The 23,334-nt window shown below is 60.8% G+C and overlaps 3 protein-coding genes across 3 annotated transcripts in view; 1 reads left to right on the forward strand and 2 right to left on the reverse strand.

Moving 5' to 3' along the window:
• Nucleotides 1–786, reverse strand: part of INHA (inhibin subunit alpha) — a 2,789-nt gene extending 2,003 nt beyond the window's left edge. The window contains exon 1 of the mRNA XM_027637408.1: nucleotides 191–786. Within this exon, the coding sequence (XP_027493209.1) occupies nucleotides 191–557 (367 nt within the window). The 5' untranslated portion in view covers nucleotides 558–786. The remainder of the gene's footprint in view (nucleotides 1–190) is intronic.
• A 1,762-nt stretch (nucleotides 787–2,548) lies between these two features.
• Nucleotides 2,549–18,409, forward strand: OBSL1 (obscurin like 1). Its single transcript, XM_027637265.1, has 25 exons — nucleotides 2,549–4,231; nucleotides 5,000–5,269; nucleotides 5,497–5,757; nucleotides 6,098–6,403; nucleotides 6,526–6,807; nucleotides 6,903–7,178; nucleotides 7,315–7,587; nucleotides 10,091–10,363; nucleotides 11,017–11,325; nucleotides 11,607–11,882; nucleotides 12,101–12,376; nucleotides 12,466–12,741; nucleotides 13,007–13,288; nucleotides 13,996–14,271; nucleotides 14,407–14,682; nucleotides 14,765–15,031; nucleotides 15,183–15,452; nucleotides 15,535–15,801; nucleotides 16,063–16,329; nucleotides 16,664–16,776; nucleotides 16,941–17,094; nucleotides 17,196–17,357; nucleotides 17,509–17,613; nucleotides 17,742–18,008; nucleotides 18,251–18,409. Exons 1-25 carry the CDS (start codon nucleotides 3,190–3,192, stop codon nucleotides 18,256–18,258), a joined length of 6,834 nt encoding a protein of 2,277 aa, XP_027493066.1. The 5' UTR covers nucleotides 2,549–3,189; the 3' UTR covers nucleotides 18,259–18,409.
• Nucleotides 18,410–18,563: 154 nt separating this feature from the next.
• Nucleotides 18,564–23,010, reverse strand: TMEM198 (transmembrane protein 198). The gene is made up of 5 exons (XM_027637264.1): nucleotides 22,924–23,010; nucleotides 21,519–21,769; nucleotides 20,838–21,413; nucleotides 20,413–20,603; nucleotides 18,564–19,947 (listed from the first exon to the last, which is right to left on the reverse strand). The coding sequence occupies exons 2-5, from the start codon at nucleotides 21,706–21,708 to the stop codon at nucleotides 19,801–19,803; spliced, it is 1,104 nt and encodes a 367-aa protein (XP_027493065.1). The 5' UTR covers nucleotides 21,709–21,769; nucleotides 22,924–23,010; the 3' UTR covers nucleotides 18,564–19,800.
• Nucleotides 23,011–23,334: the final 324 nt, after the last annotated feature.

The raw sequence follows: 23,334 nt of genomic DNA on the forward strand, positions 1-23,334 counted from the left end.
TTGCCCATACCTTTCCCCCTCCTGACTCTCCACCAAATCTTGCCCATGCCTGTGCCCCAGCCTGGCATACCCTCTTTCCCTTCTCCCACAGACCACCACAGCAGCCTCTCCATCCTTCAGCATCCGTGTTACCTTGAGGCCCCACCCTGCTTACCCCTCTGCCCTCTCCATTCCACTATGATGTTCTCACCTGTGGAAGGGAACAAGATCACCTGTGAGGTGTCCTCCAGCTCCTCTGGCTCGACTTCAGTGTCTTCAAGGATGTCTCTCCGGTGTACCCTCCTTGCTTCCATCTGGGGCTCCTCCTGGAGAAGTGGGGGGCTCAGATGCTCCAGCACCCGAGCCCGCACCTTGGCCAGGATGAGCTGCCTGTCAGCACCCGCCCCAGTGCAGCTGGCCAGGGCCGCAGTGGGCAGCATGGCAGGCAGCAGGTGCAGGAGGAGCAGCATGACCGTGGGGTGTGCAGCAGGCCAGTGGCTCAGGGGGCTCTGCCGTGGGCTTCTGCCTGCCTGCCCAGCCTGTCTGCCCGCTGTACTCCCCCTGGGGCAGGGTGGCATTGAGATCTATCTGACACTGACGCAAACGTCTGCTCGCCGTGAATATTATCTCTGGGCTGTGAAAGCGCTGAGATGTCTGGAATGTGAGGACTGCAAGGACAGTGTGGTCTGGAGGGGGGCGGGCAGCGCCTGGGCAAGGGGTGTGTGTGTGGGGGATGCTGCTGGGAGCAGCGGGTGCATGGGGCTGGGGAGGCCGTTCTGTGGGCAGGGTGCTGCCAGGAAGGTTTTCCTGTGCTGGCAGGGATGGAAGGGGGCATCCTGAGCAAGCTTTGCAGCTGCTGGTGCTGGGTGCCCCCCACAGTGGAGGAACTGGAGATCTGCAGCTTCAGGGGGGATAGTGGGAGGTGACAGCAGTTGTGCACAGCAGGGAAATCTGGGCAAGGACCTGATGGGATTCAGAGCCCTATGAGGCTCTGGCATGGGGGAGGCAAGTTGGGGTGTACAGGCTGGGCACTAGGATCTCTGGGACAAGCCAGGGCAACCATGATGTGAGGACAGGGCCCTAGGGAGGGCTGGCTAGGGGTGGAGTGGCTGTGGCATCTCCAGGATAGTCTGGAATCTGGCAAGGTCCTGGAGACATGAGGCAGGAGGGACAGCAAGAGGTCCCTGGGGCTGGGACTGGGGAATGCTGGGCCAGCTTCAGGGAGAGAAGAGGTGAGGCAGAGCCAAACCAGCTGGAAACCCTGCAGCAGGCAAAGGATCCTGGAGTGCTCCATGGGCTGGCTCACAGGGTGGAAGTTGCAGGAGAGGCATAGGCATAGGCTGCAAGGGGACCCGGTGCCCTTCCTCTAATGGCTACCTGAGGGGACACTGCCAGGTGTTCCTGCCCTGTGAGTGGTGGGCAGCCTGTGTATCCCCTCTGCTCCTCCCACAGCCCAGTGTCCTGCACATCCCATGCACAGCCTGGCACCTCATGCAGCATCCAGTGCGGTACATCCCACCCCATGCAGCATGTCTCGCATGGCATGTCCTCTCGCACTGCAGTCTGGTGTCCCACTCCATATACCCCACACCATGTGCCCCATGCTGTGCATCCCACATGGTGCATTGTCTCCTGCTGCTGGCTGAGCTATCATGGAGCCACAGCTGGGGCCGTGGCACCCCAGCTCTCTGGAGTGGCTCCCGCCAGGCTGCTATACATAGGTAGGCCAGCCCTGCCTCAGTGAGGCGCTGAATGGAGCAGGCTCGGTCTTATCAACCCAGCGTGTCATCAGAGGGTATTTTTGGGGACAGCAGCTGCAGGCATTTATAACGTTTGGTCCCTGTGCACTGACACCCAGGAGCTGAGCTGGAGGAAGCAGCAGGAGCTGGGCACCAGCACTGGGAGACACAGGGGAGAGGCAGCGGACCGAGGTGCGTGTGTGGAGATGGGGACTGGGCTGAGGGGCTGTCTGGGGCAGGGTGATCAGGGAAGGGGGTGGTTAAACGGTGCAGTGGGGCAGCTGAGCCATCAGGTCTGTCTGCATCTGCAGAGGCAGCTGTGGAGTGGGCTGTGGGTCAGGGGAGTTTTTGGCCGGGGAGGTGGCTCTGAATGGATGCACTGTTCCAGGGGTAGGGCGCTGGGAGGAGAAGCTGGCCCCAGTCCTTCTCACTCCTTGGGGAAAAGCCCTCTCCCACCATCCCCTCTGGCTCATTCAGGGAGTATTCTTGTTTCCCCTCCCCCTGCCCGAGCAAGGTAGAGACGGATATTGCCCCAGCCCCGGCCATGGTGTGGGCAGAGGCTGCAGTGCACTCACCCGGGGGAGGCACAGAGCACCCTGCCCTGCTCCTGCCTGTGATAGTGGGCATGGTTACCCAGAAAGCTGGGGATGGAGGCAATGCCCTCCAAAAGCAGGACCCACCTCCCCAGCCTTATCTTTGCCCCTGGGGCTGATTATTTCCAGTCATGACTTTCAGTGTGCAAGGGCTGGATCCTGCCTGTGGGACCACACTCTGGAGGGGAACCTGCTCCTGGGAGAGCCCACTTTGCCATAGGGCATGGCCCTGTGGGGTGGCCGCCGGGCACAGGGGGGGCTGCCTGCCCACCCGAGTCTGGGAGGAAGTACCCGGATCCAGCCGGAGCCTCGCGCCCGTGACAGCCCTGTGTCAGCACCTGCCTGCTGAGCAGGCCCAGATGATGTAGGAATGCGGCTCTGCCACCACCCGATACTGCAGGAATGCCCGGCGGGTGGGGAAGGGGTGGGAGGGGGGCCCTCTTGCCTCTGCTGTCCCCCAGCCTCAGCAAGCAAGTGCCTGTGCTCTCTGTCTAGGCAGGGATCGCCTGCTGCTCGAGCTTGGGTCCCCTCTGCAACCCTGGGGTAGGTAGGCTCTGAGTGCTCCGGGCCCTTGGGGTGCAAAGAGCTGCCTTTTATTCCCTCCCCTATTGCCGCAGGCTGGGAAATGGGTGATTTGGGTGATGCAGGAGCATATCCAGTGGGGCTGAGCTGCTCAGAGAGAGGGTGATGCTCCTGCAGCGTGGGGTCTGTGCCGGGAGTTTTGCTCTGGGCGCGGCTCCCTCCTGGTGGGGCTCCACACAGGTCAGTCCTTTTGATAAAGCCTTAGCCCCTACCCTGGTCTGTCTGTGTATCTCCCCAGGCTAATGGTCCCCACTGCTGCTCCAGCCATCTGCCTGCTGTGACCACAGGAGGTGGTGATGGAGGGGTTTGGGGGAGCCCCCAGGTTCCTGGCCTATCCACGTGCCTTCACTGTCCAAAGTGGCACTGATGTGGTCCTGAGCTGCCAGATCAGGGGTGATCCCCAGCCAAGCATCCACTGGGAAAAGGACAAGAACCCCATTGAGCCCTCAGGCCGTTTCCATATAGAGACCAAGGGGGACCTGTACAGCCTGCTGGTGTCTGGTGCCAGCCCCCAGGACAGTGGGCTCTACATCTGCAAGGCCAAGAACAGCGTTGGTGAGACTTATGCTGCCACTGCACTCAGGGTGGAGGCGGCAGAGCCCCAAGAGGAGGAGGGATGCTTGGGTAGTGAGGCACCTGCCTTCCTCATTGCCCCCTCATCCATGAGGGTGTGCCGGGGGGAGGATGTGATGTTCACCTGCAGGGTGTCTGGGCAGCCCTGCCCAGTGCTGGAGTGGGAGAAGGATGGGCGCAAGCTCTCCGACCTCTTTGAGAGCAGTCACTTCGCAGTGGGGCAGAAGCCCGAGGACTGGCACTTCCTGAAGTTGTTTGGTGCCCGGCCCCCGGACGGGGGTGTGTATGTCTGCCGGGCACGTAGTGGCTCCCGGGAGGCCCTGGCTGCTGCCGTGCTCCTGGTCGAACCCCAGGCACTGATGGATGGGCTTCCCAATGGCTCTCCTGCTGATGGTCCTGAATCACTGGTGGAGCGGCAGTGGCGGCGGCGGCGGCACACAGTGGGACGGCGCATGGGACCAGAGATCTGGGTGCCCAATGGCGTAGTGCCAGCCAGGGTGCCGGCGGCTAAGGCATTTGCTGTAAGCGTGGGGAAGCACGCCAAGTTTCGCTGCTACGTTACTGGCAAACCCAAGCCAGAGATCATCTGGCAGAAGGATGGTGAGCCCCTCGCCCCTGGCCGCAGGCATCTCATCTATGAGGACCGGGAGGGCTACTTCATCCTCAAGGTGCTGTACTGCAAGCCCCAGGACCAGGGGCTGTACATGTGCACTGCTTCCAACACTGCTGGCCAGACCCTCAGTGCAGTGCAGCTCCAGGTGAAAGGTAGGACTGTGTCCAAGCAGTGCCAGGGGTGGCTGGGCACTGGGTGGGTACAGGGAGTTTTGTCTGGCAGGGGTGTGTCTGTGTGGGAGCCCAGCATCCCTAGGCTCCTTCCTGCCCTGTGCAGCCAGGGTCACCTCAGGCTCCTCAGGATAGAGCTGTGGGCTGGAAGCAGGGGATGCTGGGCTCCTCTGTGAGCTGTGTCCCCCTCCATGTCCCTCTCTTCTTGCAAACAGAGAGGTGGCCTCTTGGGATGGCTGTGGGTGTCCAGCCATGAACCGGGAAGGGGGGCAGTGCCTTGGTGACAAATTCCCCTGGAAGTGCTGAGTGATTTTGGCAGGCAACCCTGCAGGGCAAGGCTCCAACCATCTACACTGGCGGCAGCCCCATCCCCCCTGAGCCACCCTGCCAGCTGGAGAGAGCCCATTGCTGGAGTGACCCTGTCCCTGGTGCAGTCCCTGCCTGTGCACCCTACTGCTCCCCTCCGCTAAGATGCTTGCCACAGCGTGTTGTCTTCCATGCTTCTGCATCCCCCAAAACTCCCTGCTGAGATGCTGGGGGCATCCCTGGGTCTCCCCAAGCTGTGTCATGGTTCTCCCTGCTCTGAGGGATGTGTTTCTCAAGGCAGAGTCCATCTTACGCAGGCCAAAGGAGAGGACAGAGGAGGACCAAGGGCTCAGTGCTCCCAGTGAGCTGGGAACAATGTGAGCAAAGGACTGTGGTGGGTGCTGCACTCTGCATGCCCTCAGCTCCTGTCTCTTCTGGTGGCAGAGCAGCGACTGCGGTTCCAGGTGCAACTGGCAGATGTGGAGGTGGCAGAACGAGAGGATGCTGTGTTGGAGTGCCAGGTGCCACTGGAGACCATCCCCACTGCCTGGTACCTGGAGGACAGGGAGCTGCAGCCCAGCCACAAGTACGTGATGGAAGAGCAAGGAGTGGTGCGGCGCCTGACCATCCGCGATGCCCGCACTGATGACGATGGCATCTACCTCTGCCAGATGAAGGACAAAGGGCGTAGCATTGCTGAGGTTTCTGTCCGAGGTGGGGGTTAGGTCTATGGTGGCACAGCTTTGTTTTCCTATCCCCTTCCTTGCCAGGGTCCCCACTGCCTCCTGCATTTGCCTTCCCTCCATTTGGCTGTGGTGCCTACTGCTGCCTCTCCTCAACCTTCCTCCACCTCCTCCTCCTCCTCCTCCTCTTTCTCACCTCAAAGAGCCCATTCTGTTCCCAAGCATCCCTCCCCGGCCTTCATATATCTCTTTCCATAGGGGTGATTGTGAAACGGCTGCCACGGAAGCTGGATGTGATGGAGGGGGAGAATGCAGTTTTCTGTGTGGAGACACAGGATGAGGCAGAGGGGACCTGCTGGAGCCGGGATGGGCTACAGCTGCGGGAGTCACCCCGCACTGTGCTGAAGAGCTTTGGCAGGACACACCTCCTGGTGCTGGTGCATGTCACCCGCCAGGATGCAGGCATCATCTCCTTCACTGTCAGAGAGTCACAGACATCCTCCCAGCTCCGGGTCAAGTGTAAGCTGCAGACTTGAAGGGGTCCTGTGTCCTCTCTCCTGCCCATTCATGGGGGATGATAGAGAGTGGGAGGTGGAATGGGTACCCAGTATGCTGGGGATGTGATGCTGCGATGTTTTTTTTGGGAAGGGAGCTTTCAGCAGGGCTCCAGAACCCCAGCCTCACTGGCACTCACAAATCCCTGTAACTAGCACCATGCTACACAAAAGCAAGACCATCCCCTCCATCAAAGAGAGGATCCCCAAAGAAACAGGCTGTGTAGCCCCACTCAACCCTTCTGCCACCCCACTCGGAGTCTCGTTGCCATCCCCAAGCAGCCAACATGGGCTGTGACTTGCAGGTGTGAAGCACAATCCTCCGAGCGCACCCGTGGCAGCTGAGATGAGCGTGGTGGAGAGCAACACGGCTCTGCTGACCTGGTGTCCTGCACCCGATGCCCACCTCCACCCTGCCAGCCGCTACCTGCTGGAGCGGCGGGAGGCAGTGGGGGGTGAGTGGGTGCAGTGCCTGGCCACTGACCTGCCCGGCTGTGTGCGGGTGCTGGGTGACAGTGTACCCCGAGAGGCCGACTACTGCTTCCGTATCTGCGCCACTAACAAGCACGGCAGGAGCAGCCCCGTGGAATTCCCCGGCTCCGTGCATCTCGGTGAGGATGCTGAGCCAGGGACTTCCACCTGGGAGCTGGGTCTCCCCAGGGGCGAGCTGGGATGTTGTGCTACAGCGTGCTGGTAGTCAGTGCGGCTGGGGCTCAGTCTGGCTGTGCTCCAGTCCCGGCAGCTCGCCTGGAGAGGGGTCTGCAGGATGTGCGGGTGCAGGACGGCGAGGATGCACAGTTCTCCCTGGAGCTGTCAGCTGCAGTGCACGGCTCCTGGTTCCTCAATGGTGCCAGGCTGGGCGAGGACGAGGAGGATGCAGGAGGTCGGTGCAGGATGGAGCACCACGGGACGGAGCACTCACTGCTTATCCGGGGAGCACGGCTGTGTGACAGTGGGGCCCAGATCACCTTTGTGTCTGGTGGAGTGCGGGACTCAGCCATGCTGCATGTGCAAGGTGAGTAGGGCGCTTGCCTGGGGTCCTGCCGGGACCCTAACAGCTTAGGCTCTCATGGTGGAGGATGCTTCTCACCTCTCCGCGATGTCTCTCAGCCCCGCAGGTCCGTATTGCTCCAGTGCCCGAGGCCGAGCGGCTCCGGGAGGTGCCGACAGGGCTGCCTGTGCTGCTGGAATGTCAGGTGTCTGCCCCGGATGCTCCTGTCCGCTGGCTGAAGGACGGTGAGGCCGTGCCTCCAGATGACGTTATCGTAGTGCAGTCAGAGGGCTGCGTGCGGAGGTTGCTCCTCCGCTCGGCGAGTCCCTCGGACACTGGTGTGTACACCTGTGATGCTGGGAATGATGCTGTGAGCTTTGTGGTGACCGTGACCGGTGAGCTGGGGACTGCCTGTGGGAGCCTGGACCCCACCTGCTGATAGTGCTCCTGCCCCTCTTCTCACCCCCATGATGGGGCTGAAAGCTGCAGCCAGTTGGGTACCCATGCTGAGCCCCACATTATCCTTGGCAGATGTCCCAGTGAGGATCATCAGCTCCAACGAGGAGGCCACCCACACCTATGTGGCCGGGCAGCGTGTGGAGCTGTGGTGCCAGCTGTCCCGCCTGGCAGCCCCGGTGCACTGGTACAAGGATGGAGAGGAGGTGGAGATGGATGAGAGCCTGGTGCTGGAGCAGGAGGGGCCACGGTGCCAACTGGTGCTACCCTGTGCCCGGCCACAGGACACAGGGGAGTTCGTCTGTGATGCCGGTGGGGACTCTGCCTTCTACACCATCACTGTGGAAGGTGGGTGTGATGCAGGAGGGCCAGCAGGGTCTCAGGTGGTGATGCAGGGTGCCACAGCATGTGCATGCTGCTGTCAGTATTGCTGTCACTTGCCGCTATGGGACGCTTGTCAGACATGCTTTTGCCAGGTCCTCACCAGCTGTTTGGTTGGTTGGTTGGTTGGAGTCTTTGTGGCAGCTCTGGTGCATAAAACCACCCAAACTGACTGCCAGAGGGAACAGTTTGCTCTGCTTGTCCAAAACACTAGAGCACCCGAGGGCACCCAGCACCTGCATACCAGGGTGTTTGCCAGGCCTCTGTCATGGCCAGTAACCAAACCCTCCTCCAAAGTCCTAAAAATAGTGGACCGGGCACCTGGTGTGGGGTGACTCACGGTCAGACATCACTCTGATGGACAGAATTAATTGCTGACCTGAAAATTAGTGGTTGCCTGGAGACCAATGATTGGGGGTGTTTGCTGGGTGGGAGCATGGGACAGCATCCCGCAGCGGCTGCCTCGGCTGTGGAGCGGCTGCTGGCGTCTCTGGCTGGCAGAAGATAATGAAAGCTGAAAATGAGTGAAAGGCTTCCCCTTGCTGGCCCCAAAACCCACATCCCACAGTCACAGGAAGGTGACTGGGGGCAGAGCTAAAACTCAGTTAAAAAGCTCTCTTACCACAGTGGTAAAGCCTCGCCATGGTGTTAACATGGGACAAAGGGCCAAAGTTGATGGCAGAGGATGTAAGTGAAGATGGGATGAGTGATAAGAGTTGCTTGAAGAGTCAATGGAGTGGTGACTGCTGGAAGAGTGAGGAAGGGAGGTTTTTTAGTGAGATAAAGGCAAAATTGCTAGCGGGAAGGACAGGCAGTGTGGGCTTTGGGCAGAGGCAGGAGTCATTGTCTGCCTTGCGGAAGCATGGGGCATGGAGAGCTCTGCTTCCCTCGGGTAGGAGGGGGAGCACCATCTGCTGAAGCTCAGCCTTTTGACTGAGCGGCTTTGCATAACTTCAACAGAAGGGTCTTAGGGAAGCTGGCTTGGTTCGATCTGGATTTGGACATCAATGTCACCAGCAGGGCTGGGGGTGGGTGACAGGAGGCTCAGGCTGACACCTCTCTGGCATGAGTGCCAGGCTGGCTGCTGCAGTCAAGCACTGCTGTGGCATGCTTGGGTTTCCCCGAGGCATCCCAGCTATCCCCCATGGGGCTGCTGTGGCATGGAGCATGTCTGCCTCAAGCCCGGCCACCCCTGTGCACCTCTGGGTCTTCCGGTAGCTGCTGAGTGCTGGAGGTCCCTCAGAGCTGGTGAGAGGCTGAGGCCAGAGTGGTGCTGCCTGCTGAGGGCTGGCACATCGCCCCCTCATTGCTTTGGTGCTGCTCAACATCTCCAGTTGCACTTCAGCGATGTGACTGCTTTTAGCAAGCCCAGGGAGAGAGGCAGCTACCAGCCGTTTGATCAGAAAGCCAGGCGGATGCAGGCTCAGCGTGTGGCAGGTTAATCACTGCAAACTGGCGCCGCACGCACGCTGCGGGGCTGTGGTGTGTTGCTGGGCCTGGGCATGGTAGCTGGGAACCATCTGGAAAGTTTCCAGGCTGGATACCCAGTGCGGGGCAGCTGTGAGCTATGAGAAGGGCATGTTACTGCTTGTTTGCTGGTGTGTGCTCTGATGCTGGCTGTACCTCATGCCTGTCTGGAGCCATGGGCTGGATGAACACCCACAGCAGAGTCCAGGCCAGCTGCAGCTGGCTGCAATGCATGTGGCCAGGCAGGTAGTGCTGGCTGTGCGTAGCATCCTGATCCTCTCCCAGGAGGACTGGTCACCTAAAATTTGTATTGGGAGCCCCTCTTCCTTTAGATCTCTGACTCAAGTCAGGGGGGAGATGTGAGCAGTGGCACTCATTTCATGTGTAACCCATTAACAGTGGTGTTTAGTGATCACTGCAATCTGGAATTCAGTCCTGGGCCCTGGTGAGACAGAGGAATAGGGCTGCTGGCCACAGGTAAGCCATATGCCTGCATCGCAGTGTCAGAAAATGCCAAAGCTGAGCCAAGACAGAAACATCAGCTGGCCCCTGGTGGCCTCTGAAATGGGGAGACAGGCAGAGAAGTGGGCACCCCCAGCAGAGCTGCCACAGGCGCTGGTGCTGACACCACAGACAGTGATTAGCAGTGCTGGGATTTGCTAATGAGGCGCTTGCTTACCCACAACCTCCCTCCACATCCTTCAGCTCCATCACAGGGCAGAGTAGGGCAGGTACCACGGGCGCGAGGGCGCTGCAGCAATTTACAGCCAGTTTGAAGCCAGGTACTCCTCCTGGGTGTGATGGGTGAGAAGAGGGAAACCCAGGCAGGTCTGTGTGCCTATTACATAGAAACTTGTGCTATGTAGGCTGTGGATGAGGTGGTGCCTTCCAGCCTTAAAGCCAACAAACTGGTTAAACCATCACTCCACACAGGGCTGTGACTGCCACCCTCACTGGCTCTGGTCATTATGTCCTGGCTGAACCGCGTGTCTCTTCCTGGCAGAGGTGCCGGTGAGGATTGTCAGTTCCAATGAGGGGGCCTCCCATGCCTACGTGGCCGGGCAGCGTGTCGAGCTGTGGTGCCAGCTGTCCCGTCAGGTGGCCCCAGTGCACTGGTACAAGGATGGAGAGGAGGTGGAGGCAGGCGAGAGGCTGGTGCTGGAGCAGGAGGGGCTGCAGTGCCGGCTGGTGCTGCCCTGCGCCCAGCCACAGGATGCAGGGGAGTTCGTCTGTGATGCTGGTGGGGACTCTGTCTTCTACACTGTCACTGTGGCAGGTGGGTGAGATGCACACCTACATCCCTCTTCCCCTTCTCCCTCTGGCCCAGCTCCATGCTTACACTGTGGCTGCAGCACTTCAGCTGCCCCTCGCCTCCTTGTGAGCAGCTCTTTGCCCATGCCCCTGGGATACAGGCAGCAGCAGGCCAGCTGCTCTGTCTCCTAGAGCCCTGTGCCACACTGCCACTCTACACCCCAAGGCACAATCAGCTGCCTGCCTGTGGTTTATTCTACCTCACATGTCAGCCCTGGTGTTCCCTCAACTTGCAGTTACCGGCACTGCAGGGCTGGGAAGTCCAAGCGACACAGGGTCTTGGTCCTCTCAGCCCCGCAGGTCCACATCACCCCAGTGACTGAGGCACAGCAGCTCCAGGAGGTGCTGGCAGGGCTTCCCTTGGTGCTGGAGTGCGAAGTGTCCCCCCCAGATGCCCGTGTCCACTGGATGAAGGATGGCAAGGCCGTGGTCCCAACCCAGGTCCTGACCATCTGCTCAGAGGGATGCTCGCAGAGGCTGCACATTGCCACAGCCACACCATCTGACTCGGGAGTGTACGTCTGCCACGCTGGGGACGATGCTGCCAGCTTCAGGGTGACCGTGAGCGGTGGGTGAGCTGCTCCAGGGGATGCCTGTCTTCACATGGGCCTCACTCAGCACCAAGGCTGAGCCTCACCATGTGTCCCCCAACAGAGGTACCAGTGAGGATTCTCAGTTCCAACAAGGAGGCCCCCCACTCCTATGTGGCTGGGCAGCGTGTTGAGCTGTGGTGCCAGCTGTCCCGTCCGGTGGCCCAAGTGCGCTGGTACAAGGACGGGGAGGAAGTGGATATGGATGAGAGTCTGGTGCTGGAGCAGGAGGGGCTGCAGTGCCGGCTGGTGCTGCCCTGTGCCCGGCCACAGGACACAGGGGAGTTTAGCTGCAACGCTGGAGATGCATCTGTCTCCTACTCCATCTTGGTGGCAGGTTGGTGGCACAGCAGGGACCTCCTGAGAAGGGCAGCACTGCCCCAGCTCTGTGCTGTAGAGTCCCCAGCCCTGCTCCCTGCCCTCAGCATTATGCGGCTGTATCTGTGTGCCTACTGCCCCTGTCCTCAAACAGCTCCCGCCTCTTTGCACTGGGCTGAGACACTGTAGCATCTGTACAGCCCCTGAGGAACAGGGGTACAGGTGACAGTAAGCTGAGACAGCAGAGCCAGGAGCAGTGCAGTGAGCAGGTCTCACACCCTTCCTCTGCACCCCCGGCAGAGCCACCAGTGAGGATCCTGCACCCTCCACAGCGCTCACTGGAGCTGCTGGTTCAGGCACCGGGGTGTGTGGAGCTGCGGTGCGAGCTCTCTGTGCCAGATGCTCCCGTACGGTGGTTCAAGGATGGGCTGGAGGTGGACGAGACTGACAACCTTCTGCTGCTGGTGGAGGGGGCCTGGCGCTGTCTCTTCATCCCCAAGAGCACCATGGAGGACACAGGCGAGTACATCTGCGAGACCAAGGATGAGGCCGTCTCCTTCGACGTCAAGGTGTCAGGTCAGTGGAGACCCGGGAGCAGGGAGGTGCTGATGTGGTTCTGGCTGCAGGGTCTGTCCCAGCCTGGGGCAGAGGACTGGCTCCTCCATGGTGATGATGGTGGGTGCCCACTGACGGGGCTACCAGTGCAGTTGCTCGCCTGGGGCTGGTACCAGAGGAGTGTCCTGGGCCACGATGTCCCTGCGCTGCTTTGCATCACAGACATGCCATCCCTGCAGAGCCTCCAGTGAGGATACTGCAGCCCTGCAGACCTGTCCCTGTCATGACGGTGTCCCTGGGGGAGACAGTGACACTGTGCTGTGAGCTGTCCCGTGTGGATGCACCTGTGTGCTGGGCCAAGGAGGACATCAGGCTGGAGGCTGGGGGTAGCCTGGTCCTGGAAGAGGAGGGTGCCTATCGTCGGCTGCTCATCCCTGCTGCTCAAGCCGAGCATGCTGGAAAATACACCTGTGACACTGCCAATGACACAGTGACCTTCATTGTCCAAGTGTTGGGTGAGCAAGAGGCTAGGGGAGAGCCTGGTTGGAAGAGTTGGGTGCACAGACCCCAGAGACCCCAGCTCTGTTGGTAATGGATGCTGCAGATCCACTGGTCATGATCCTGGAGAGGGATGTCCTGCTGACCCACCGGCATTGCCGGGCCATGGAGGACCTGGTGCTGGAGGTGCACCTCTCACACGCCCACGGGGAGGTGAAGTGGTACAAGGATGGGGAGAAGCTGCAGGACACGGGGCGTGTGCGGCTCGAGGAGGACGGGGCACGCCGATCCCTTGTGATCCTGGGCACCATGGGCAGGGATGCGGGCGAGTACCTCTGTGACACCGGCGATGACAGTATCGTCTTCTTCATCACTGTAGAGGGTGAGCAGGAGCTCCCAGTGGGGATGGCCAGAGGGGCAAGGACTGAGGTGGGTCTGTAGCTGCTGCCAGGCTAGTGTGGGGGTGGGCTGGGTGGCAGTGAGCATAGGGAGGCTGGTAGGGGGCAAATGGGGAGCAGGCTGCACCTGTGTGGTGGCCTCGTGGAAACCCCGGCACTGCCCAGCTGCAGGGAGAGGAGTCTGAACAGAGTCTGGCCATTGCAATACCTGGCACAGGCTGCTCCTGTGGTGACTGCCCATCTCTTCAGTCCCAGAGCCACCAGTGACCATCGTGGGCAGCACAGGCGCTGTGGTACATCGCTGCCTGGTGGCCGGGGAGGATCTGGTGATAGCTTGTGAGCTGTCCCGGCCCGATGCCATCGTGCGCTGGCTCCGGAATGGCCATGAGGTGCATCCAGGTGAACGGGTGCAGGTTGAGGCCCGTGGGGTGCTGCGACAGCTCACCATCCGTGGGGCACAGCCCAGCGACTCAGGGTGCTACATCTGTGATGCTGCCAGCGACCGCATGGTGACAAATGTGGAGGTGTCAGGTGAGCTGGCTCAGCACCCCGGGGACCCTCAGCATGGTGGGATCATGCCACAGACCTGGGTGAGGGGAGGGGATGCCTGTGTGACCCCGTTGATAGCAGAGGACAGGGTGGCAGCATGTTGAAGAGGGTAGAAGCCCTGTCCTCAACCCTATGGGAGTTGTTGGTCAGAAAGGGACATGTCAGGGTTGTGGCGAGACATGTCCCTGCTGCATCCCCCAGCCAGGGACTATTTAAATTTAGCCTTGGCCAGCTCCCAGGCGCCGCTCCTCCTGCTTTGGCTGCCAAAGGCTGAACTAAGCCCAGACTCTTATCAGCTGGAGATGGAGGGCTGGGCAGGGTGGGAGAGGGCCTGGTGCAGGCAGGAGCCCTGGCTCCCCAGCAAGGTGTTCAGTATGGAGGGGTGCACCAAAATTAATGGTCCCAACCTGGCAGCTGAGCTGCCTGTGCAGGGAGTGATGCAGGAATGACAGGCTGTGCTGACAACCTGAGTTTTCTAAGTGGACTCTGAGCTGCCAGACCCCTCCAGCCTGCATGCCTGCCCCTCTGGGACCCCTGTCTGGTCCCACCATGACCCCCAGCCAGCCCCACAGTCCTCCTGCCTTGCAGTAACTCATTGAGGGATCATCTCTGCTTGTAGTGGTCCTGCCCCTGCACTGCCCCACACTATGGGGACACCCCTGAGCCCTGTCTTGTCTCGTGCCCCTCAGCTCGGCCCGTGTGCATTGTCAACAAGGAGGAAGCACAGAGCCCACTGGAGGTACAGGAGGGGGACAGTGTGACACTGGTGGCTCGGTTGTCCCCGGAGACAGCGGCAGTGCAGTGGCAGAAGGATGGACAGAGGCTGTGCTCAGGTGGGCGGCTGCTGGTGTGCAGTGAGGGTCCCACACGCAGCCTCACCATCAAGCAAGTGGAGCTGGGTGATGGTGGCGTCTTTCTCTGCGATGCTGGTGATGATGAGGTGCATTTCACACTGCATGTGAAAGGTGAGCCCGGAAGTGTCCCTCAGCCATGTCAGGGGCAGGAGCAGTCCACTGCCTCATGCCAGCATGGTTTTACCCCCATTCCATGCTGGTGCCACTGCCAGGGGCACGGCTGAGGCCAATGCTCCCATGGCACAGAGGCACCCATGTTGTTCGTGAACAAACGGGAGGAGCAGGAGAAGCTGCTGGTGCTGGAGGGTGGCAGTGCTGTGCTTTCTGCCATCACCTCCACAGAGCGATCTGATGTCACCTGGCTGGGCCCGCAGCAAGCAGCAGTGAGTGGTGAGCGCTGCGAGCTGCGTCGGGAGGGCCGCGTGCACAGCCTCATCCTCCACAGTGTGGCCATGGAGGATGCCGGCATCTACACCTGCCTCTCATCCCACGACCAGATGCAGTTCGACGTGAGCGTCAGAGGTGGGCAGCTGGGGGGCAGTGGCGTTCCCGGGGAACCCCTGCTGTGGCAGCAGGTGCTGACATGGGGGGTTTGACTGTGCAGAGCTGCAGGTGAAGTTCCTGCGTGGGCTGTCAGATGTGCGAGCACGGCAGGGTGAGCGGGTGGTTCTGTGGTGCGAGCTTTGCAAGCCGCGGGGCGATGTGGTGTGGCGGAAGGATGGGCGGGTGCTGGCGCCTGGCCCCCACCGGCAGATGATGGCAGAGGGACGGGAACGCTTGCTGGTGCTGAGCCACGTGGAGCCTGGGGACGCCGGCGAGTACTGCTGCGAGTCCAACGATGACCAGACGCTGGCAACGCTGACAGTGCAGGGTGAGCCCAAGGCTTGACCACCACTCCAGGGACCCTTATGCCATGGGGGTGGCAGGGAAGCTGGGCACAGTGATGTCAGGGGTGCAGGGATGCTCAGTGGCTCTGCAGGACAGGAGGTCCCTTGTGTTGAGCCCTGACACCCTGGCTGTAGTCCCCAGGGTGGTGGAAATCATCATGGAGCTGCAGAGCCTGACAGTGCTGGAGGGGGAGGATGTCACCTTCAAGTGCCTGGTGTCCCCTGAGGATGTGGCTGTGACATGGCAGCTGAATGGCCAGCCTGTGGTCCCCAGCGAGCGGCTGCTGGTGACAAGGAGTGGGCTATGCCACAGCCTCACCCTCCTGCAGTGCCAGCCAGGGGATGCAGGCACTGTGACAGCCAACGCTGAGGGGCTGGTGAGCACGGCCCGGCTGAGTGTGCAAGGTAAGGGGGAAGGAGACAGGTGGGGCTCAGCCCAAGGCACAGCCCTGGGGCAAGCTGCTGATCCAGTGTATTGGCCATTTAGAGGCACAGGTGCTGTTTGTGCGGAAGCTGCAGGACATGGTGGCAGAGGAGCAGGGGGACGTGTGCCTGGAGGTGGAGGTGAGCCACGAGGCTGCTGAGGTGCAGTGGCTGAAGCAGGGTGTCCTCCTCCAACCGAGCAGCAAGTACATGCTGCAGGAGTCGGGGTGCCTGCGCACCCTCACCATCCGCTGCCTTGGCCCTGCTGACCGTGGCACCTACCGCTGTGAGAGCCTGCATGACCGCACACAGGCCAAGCTTTGTGTGGAACGTGAGTATCATCCTGGGGATGAGGATGGAAGGTGACATGGATGGGGATGGGAATGGTGAGGGCACCCAACTGCTGCAATGGGAGAGTGTGGGCAGAGTTGATCCTTGGCTGGAAGGTGGTTGAGCAGAGAGGTAGATGAGTGTGTGGGCAAGGGTGGGAGCCTGGTATAAACAGCTGGATTTAGAGTACTGCTTCAGCAAGTGCAGACTGGGGACCCAGGGGCTGGGCAGACACCTACTCATGGACATGGGTCTCTCACAGCCCAGAAAGTGTCGATCCGGACACCACTGGCAGATGTGGAGACTTTTGAGAAGGAGACAGCCACCTTCCACCTGGAGTTGTCTCACCCTCACGTACCTGGAGTCTGGACACGAGATGGCATCCGGGTGAAGCCCAGTGGCACATGCCGGATCAGTGCCATGGGCTGTGGACACAGCCTGACACTGGAGAGGCTGGCACTGGAAGACTCGGGCACCATCACCTTCACTGCTGACACCCTGCGCTGCAGTGCCCGCCTGCGTGTACGGGGTACGGTCCCTGGGGCAGGCTGGGGGTGCATGGCACTGGCACTGTCTGTCCTGCAGCTGTTCAGTACTGAGGGAGATTCCAGAACTGATCTGAGCCACTCTGGGCACATGTTGGCAAGTGTCCCCCTGTCCTCAGGGAGGAGATGTGAGCTGGGCAGTGGGTCCAGCCAGGGTTTGGGTTCAGAGGCAGCTGGACCACCACTGATGAGTGCTTGCTCATGGTGGTGCCTTGAGAAGTGCCACTTGCCCCATGCTGAAATGATCCAGGCACAGACACCCTTTTCGGCGTGTCTTTGCCCTACCAAACCTTCCTGCCCTGTGTCCTGCCTCCTCAGAGCCTCCAGTCACTATGGTGAGGGTCCTGCGAGACCTGGGGGTCCCAGAGACAGGGGTCGCCAGCTTTGAGTGTGAGTTGTCTCGCTCCAATGCAGAGGTGAAATGGTTCAAGGTGAGGGTTTGCCCCAATCCTCTCCAGCAGTGCCTGGCCATGTCCTCCTCCCTGCTTTGTCCTCCGGCTGTTGCCCTCCCTGACAGGGCTGCTGGCAGGGCAGATGGGGGCAAAGCAGCAGGGTGCTGCCTGCTTGCACCCTTGAGCACACTCTCCCTGGGCAGGATGGACAGGAGCTGCGGCCAGGGCCCCACTGCCGCATCTACTCAGCGGGCCGGCGCCGCATCCTGCAGCTGAGCCACTGTGACTTGGCCGACGCAGGCAGCTACACCTGTGATGCAGGCGACTGCCAGGCCTCTGCTGTGCTGCATGTCCAGGGTACAGTCACTCAGCTTCTGGGGGTTTGTGCAACCCCAAACCCTACACAGCCTGCTCCCCTTCACCCTTGGCTGCCCTGGCACCCTGCCCCTTACCTGCAGAGCGCCAGGTCCACATTGTGCAGGAGCTGCAGGAGGTCCAGGTGCGGGAAGGTGACAACGCTGTCTTCACCTGTGAGGTGTCACATGAGGATGTGAAGGGCGAGTGGTTCCGGGATGGGGAGAAAATTAAGGTCTCCAGCATAGTGAAGACACGGCAAGAAGGTGGGGTTGCAGGTGGTCCCACACCTGGTTTGGGGCTGGGAGGGGGTGAATTCAAGCAACGGGAGTTTGTATGGACAAAAGGGGATCTCTGCCCCCTATGGGTGCCAACTGTTGCTATGGGTGCCAACTGAACCAGCCTCTCCCTCCCCAGGGACCCGCCATTTCCTGTTGTTCTGCGGTGTGTGCCCTGAGGACCAGGGACTCATCCGCTTTGCAGCCGGGACAGCCACCTCTGAGGCCAGTCTGCATGTGGAAGGTACCAGTGCGGGTGGCGAGGTCAGGCTGGGCTCCAGCACCAGGGCTGGGGTGCACCAGGTCAGCTTGTGGTGTCCCCATGGGAGCCCACTCACCTCACAGTGCTGATACTCTGCCCCTTCCCACCAGCGCTGCCCATCCGGATTGTGAAGCCGCTGCGGGACAAGACGGTGCTGGCGAGGCACAAGGCGACATTGGAGTGCACTGTGTCCCACGCCCGGGGCCGGGTGCGCTGGCTCCGTGGGGACACCGAGATCTTTGCTGGTGACAAGTATGAGATCTGCAATCTGGACTGCTACCGCACACTCATCATCCACCGCGTGGGGCCAGAGGATGAGGACTCATACACCTGTGATGCCTTTGATGACCGCTCCACTGCCCGGCTCCTGGTAGAGGGTGAGTGGGCACCTAGGGGGGCACCACTGGGGGCTGGCAGTGCTGATCTGCCTTGCAGTGGAGGGACACCAGAGGCCTTGACCCCATGCCCCACTGCTTGCAAGAGTCTGAGTGCTGGTGTGGGGGGAAAAGGCTGGATACGGGTCCAGGGGTCTGTGCCTCCCTGTCTGGGATACACTTTTTGGGTGCCCCACCACTTCTGGCAATGCTCCAGCTCTCTCTGACTCCCATTGTTCCCACAGGGAGCTAGAAGCCAGGATGCGGCACTCAGGGCCTGCACACAGCAAGATTGATGCTGCTGCTGGGAGATGGGGTCACGCTTCTTCCACCACGTACAGACACACGGACTCCATCCCGTGCCTGCTCCAGCCTCAGGGCTCTGCATTAAACACCCTTTTTTTTCTGACATGGTTTCTTCCACGCCACGGAGTCAGGGTCCCATTAAGAGAAGGGGTGGTGGCACCACCCAGCATCCTGCTCAGCATCCCTGGGAGCCTGGCCCCTGGGGCCACCACTCACCCCTGCCCCCGGCACAGCCCTTGGCCTCACACACGGGACTCCGAAAGGCTCTTTACTGTGTGGCCGAGGCCTCAGCAGCATTTGGCACATTTACAAAAGAGACTGAAAAGGAGATGGCAGCACGACGCTGCAGGAGATGGGGTGCCTGGCAGAAACATGCAGTTCCTGGGGCAGCGGGGCCAGCTGGGCTGCGCTGTGGGGGGCTCCCAAAGTACGGGGCTCCCTGGTCCAGTCTCACCACCATCCTGCCTGCCTGGCCACGGGGAAATCCTGGCTCACTCCATAATAAGTTAATACAAATCACAGCAAGAGAAATATATACAAGGCGCGAGCCTCTGCCCTCAGCAGTGCTCTGGGCAGGGGCTCCTGCCCTGCCCTGCCCCAGGGCCCCCCTGGCCACTATAAAAATCCAGTCGCCAGCAAAACAGCGACGGTCTCTGACACCGCAGGGGTCCCCACATCCCTGAGGCAGCCCAGCCTCCGCCCAAAGGCTGGAGCCAGTGTCCTGTCTCCCATCAAAACATTTTGTGGGGCATACACCCCGTGAGCGTAACTCCCGCTGGACAGGCACCACTTGCCAGCATCACGCTGGGAACCACCTGGCTCTGGCAGTCTCTGCCCCAGGATCACCCCGGTCCAGCTTGGGAAAAAGGGGAGTGGCAAGCTGCTCTGGGGTGTAGGAAGGGTGGCTAGGGCAGGGGGACCTTCTGAGGAGGCAGGTTTTGGGAAATGTTGCCTGGGAGCTGCTCTTGGGGCCAGGGTGGGACAGGGCACACATGCTCAGGGGAGTCCCTGCGGGGAAAAGGGCTGTGGGACCTGCTCTTTGAGGAAGGGACATAGGGGACAGGCACTTGGGGAGTTGCTGGGTGGTGCGATGGGGTGGGGGCAGGCATGGGGAGCTGCTCTTGGGAAAGGGGGGCTCAAATACGGGGAGGGAAATGTTAGGATGCAGGATGAGCGTGCCCAGACCATAGGGTAACACGCAGCAGTAGGAGCTCAGGAACCCACCACCCCAGCAGAGCCACTCGCACTGCATGTCCATGGGTGCTGGCCCTTGGGCTGAGTCCCTGTGGAAGGCCTTCCCCAGCACCTCTGGATCTCATGGGCAGCTAGAGCTTTCCCAGACAAGTCCCACGTGTCTCCAAGAAGGGTCTCCATCTGCAGCCCCCAGCTGCACGTGGCCATCTGGCGCCGAAGACACAGCCCTGCCTGTCCCAGGGGTTCTGTCAGAGCAGGCTGGGGTGCTGGTGTTGCTCGAGGTCACTGGGTTGGCTTATACCCTCACAGCAGGGCCAGAGCCCGTGGTGAGGGGCACGGTGGAGCTGCAGTCATAGTCCAGGTCCACCACGGCGTGGGAGCTGGCGATGAGACTGTTCAGAGATGGTCCCGTCTGCCGCTCCCGGAAACTCTGGATGTAGCTCTGCTTGAGAGGGGGAACAGAGAATGAGAGGGGCTCTGCTCCTGGCTCACTCCACCCCACTCCACCCTAAACTTTGCAGCAGCATTCCCCCTCCTCTCCCCGTAACAGCCCTATGCAATCCCCAACACTCGGGCCCTCCAGGGGTGGTCCAGAGCAGGGTGCAGAGTCTCATGCCTTCCCTGGGCACACACTTCACACCTTGCCTACCACCTGTTTCTACTGTGCCCACAGTGCTTCGGCCAGCAGTTTTCATTTCCTTCCAAAGGCTGAATTGCTCGTGGTGGTAATGTCCTAGCTTAGCCCTTCCTGACCTGCCTGGTCCCCGGGATGCCCCAGTCTCATCCCTTGAGGTGCTCAGATGTCAACTGAGGTGCCTGGACACCTTTCCACGCTGCGGCCCACCCACATGGAGAAGGAAGGGCTGTGGAGTCTGGGGGAGATCTCTACCCTGGCTGTGGGACTCACAGGGGAGAGCACGTCCCCATCGAAGCGGCGCACAGGGTTGGGCTTGCGGCGGTAAGCAGGCTCTGGTGGGTGGGTTTTGTGCTGGTGGGGTGGCGGGTGGTGGGGTCTCCGCTTCTTCTTCTTCTCCTTTCGGTCTTCCCTCTGCTTGATGCGCATCAGCTGCACCCGGCGTTGCTGCCGGCTGATGATCACTGTGGAGCAGAGGGGCCTGTGAGCACTGGGGAGCACACCCAAATGATCTCCACACCCAAACCAGTGCCAGCTTTGTGCACTCAAGCCTCCCTTTGAGTGCTGTGCTGCCACAGAGTCCCAAACCCCATATCTGTCCATGCAAACCAGGTGCTGGGAACCTCCACCCCGGTCCCTAGCGTCCCTGGCTCCTCCATTCACCCTGCACAAGCAAATCTCCCCCAGTCCCCACACACCTTCTGTATGGGAGTAGCCCTCGCCTGTGACCTTCCACTGGACCAGGACACCCAGTGTGGTGAGGAGTGGCCAGACGCCCAGAATGACCCAGCTGTACCAGCACACGGGGCGAGCAGGGGCCACCTTGATGCGTTCATAGATGTATTGCACCAGGAGGAAGAGCTCAATGAAGTAGTCGACGGTGACGGTCATGATGGCGCTCCCAAAGACGGCGGTGGAGAGGGTGGTGAAGAAGCGCTGCCACTGCAGGGTGAGGACAGCGAAGAGCATCCCCACACCCAGGAGCAGCGCAATGGGGATCCACACTGTCGGCGGGTGGTAGAATTGCTCCATCACTACCAGTGTGGCCACTGCCAGCAGCAGCCCCAGGAGCAGCCCCACCATGAAGAGGCCAACGCTGCGCACCAGCATGGTGACCAGCCCACACAGGACTCCAATGCCCAGCCCAATGCCCACTGAGGCCTCCACGCTCAGCTGTGTGTCCAGCACTCGCTCCTTGTAGCACAGCATGAAGATGATGATGGAGCCGAACATCAGCCCCGTCAGGAACATGACGGCCTTGAAGCAGCGGTAGCCTACGGAGAGACCACCGCAGTCAGGGAGTGGATGGACAGCACCCCCAGCTCCCCCCTGCCCTTCTCCCTGTTTGCCCCTCCAGCTTCTGGGCTGGCCTGGCTCACCAAAGAAGCAGTAGATGATGCCAAAAAGGCAGCACATGGCACACACCACCGAGGGCACCACCTGGTAGCGACGCTCGATTTCCTGCTGGCAGCTGGGCTCCCACTCCTGGCCTGGCTCGTGCGGCAGCAGCTTGAACCGCAGCGTCTGCACAGTTGCAGTCATGGCTCTGGGGACTCCCGGGAGAGGCATCAAAATCTCCACTCCTGCCTCATGGCTTGCCGGCAAAACTGTGTTCCGGCACCCGCCCCACCTGGTGAGAAAGAGACAAGGGGAATGGAGACACCACTGGCATGTGCCTGGAAGCAATCCCACCGCTCAGCCACAAGAAATCCTGCTCTGTCCCCCCACTACTATGTGGGAAGAGAGGGAACTGGGGAACAGCCTCATCGGTGGGGGTGCACACCATCACACAGCGTGTGGCTGAAGGGATGCACTGTCCCCAGAGAACCTGCCTGCACCCCCAGGAGCTTCGAGTTGTTTTATAATTTGTCTGTGTCTTCAATTTCCTGCCCGTGGCTCTCCAGCACCCTTTTCCTGCTCGATTAACGGGAGACTTCCACAACCTGGTATTTTCTGCCTGTGAAGTAATTATGCTCAGTAATTAAGTCACCCCTCAGTCTTCTATTTTTATAGGCTAAACAGATTGAGCTCTTTAAGCTTGTACTCCAAGGCATTTTCTCCAATCCTCTAATCATATTTCTGGCTATTTTTCATCTCTGCTCCAGCTCCTAGTGTCCTTGTAAAAACAAACTGGGCCTCCACACTGGATCCAGCCCTCCCATGCCAACCTATGGGGCCAGAGAGGCACCAGCCCTAGATGTTCCTGCTCCTTACCCGAGGGCTCACCCCTAATGCTGCAGCTGTGCCAGGATGCTGAGCAAGCAGTTACTAGGCCCCCCACAGCGCCTACACAGACGGAGGGGTCATAATCCCCTGCAAAGACTGATCCAGCTCCAGTTTAAACCTAATTACAGCGGCCGTCTGCTGCTCCCACCTGGAGCCAGTTCCAGCATCCCTTTGCCCCCGTAGTCCCTTTAAAGGCTCAGTTGGTTTAGAATGGGTTTATTGTCACTGATTGTCCCCAGGCCAGCATCACTCCTTCCCAGTGCCAAGTTAAAGCAGCCAGTTCAGGACAGCTCACAAAAACAGTGCTCTGAGAAGGAGCAGGGAAAAGAGGGCAGAGGCTGCAGTCATGGCTCCCTGTTGCCCAGCACCTCGCTGCTGCCCGGCCGGACTCCACTGGCATCTCTTCCCCTGCCACTTGCCTCCTCCCTCCCTCCGGCTGGGGAAGGAACCACCAGCTAGGGCAAATCCCCGTGGGGAAGCCAAGCACAGAGCCTAATCCCAAGGAAGCGCAGCCAAGCGCGGGGCCCCGAGGGGATGCTAAGCAGGATTGGACTTTACCCGAAGAGCCCAGGAGCGACGAGCCGGCCCTGGCGGGGCTGGGTGATGCTGTGTGGGGTGAGAGTAGGGCTCTGCCACCCCAGGGGGCAGGGTACGGCTGGCTGGCCGGTGTGGGGACAGCATGGCTTGGCATGGCTTGGCACGGCACAGCACGGCCAGTGGAGTGGCAGGAGGGCAGCGGGGTGCTGCTCTGTGCCCTGAGCCCACGCCGGGCCGGTGCAGAGCTCGGGGCAGGGCCGCCCGGGAGGGCCGGTCCCAGCGGGGCGGCGGGCAGGGCTGCGGGCAGCGGCGCGGGCGGCTGGCGGCGCCCATTGGCGCGGGCACTGTTGCTAGGGGAGCCCAGCGCCTGCTCATTGGCGCCGGGACTTACCCACCTGCTGCCGCCCGCCCCGGGCCCCCCGGCCGCCCCTT

Source organism: Corapipo altera, unplaced genomic scaffold, assembly GCF_003945725.1.
Source record: "Corapipo altera isolate COAL_440 unplaced genomic scaffold, ASM394572v1 45, whole genome shotgun sequence".
Classification (NCBI taxonomy): Eukaryota; Metazoa; Chordata; class Aves; order Passeriformes; family Pipridae; genus Corapipo; species Corapipo altera.

Bases quoted from the DNA above. Each gene is read 5' to 3' on its own strand.
- OBSL1 (XM_027637265.1), top strand. From the start codon at position 3,190: ATGGAGGGGTTTGGGGGAGCCCCCAGGTTCCTGGCCTATCCACGTGCC. The intron at 6,404-6,525 runs GTGAGGATGCTG...GCTGTGCTCCAG, and splicing joins CCCCGGCTCCGTGCATCTCG to TCCCGGCAGCTCGCCTGGAG. The intron at 15,802-16,062 runs GTGAGTATCATC...GGTCTCTCACAG, and splicing joins GGCCAAGCTTTGTGTGGAAC to CCCAGAAAGTGTCGATCCGG.
- TMEM198 (XM_027637264.1), bottom strand. From the start codon at position 21,708: ATGCCTCTCCCGGGAGTCCCCAGAGCCATGACTGCAACTGTGCAGACG. The intron at 21,414-21,518 runs GTGAGCCAGGCC...GTCTCTCCGTAG, and splicing joins CATCATCTACTGCTTCTTTG to GCTACCGCTGCTTCAAGGCC. The intron at 19,948-20,412 runs GTGAGTCCCACA...CCTCTCAAGCAG, and splicing joins ATGGGGACGTGCTCTCCCCT to AGCTACATCCAGAGTTTCCG.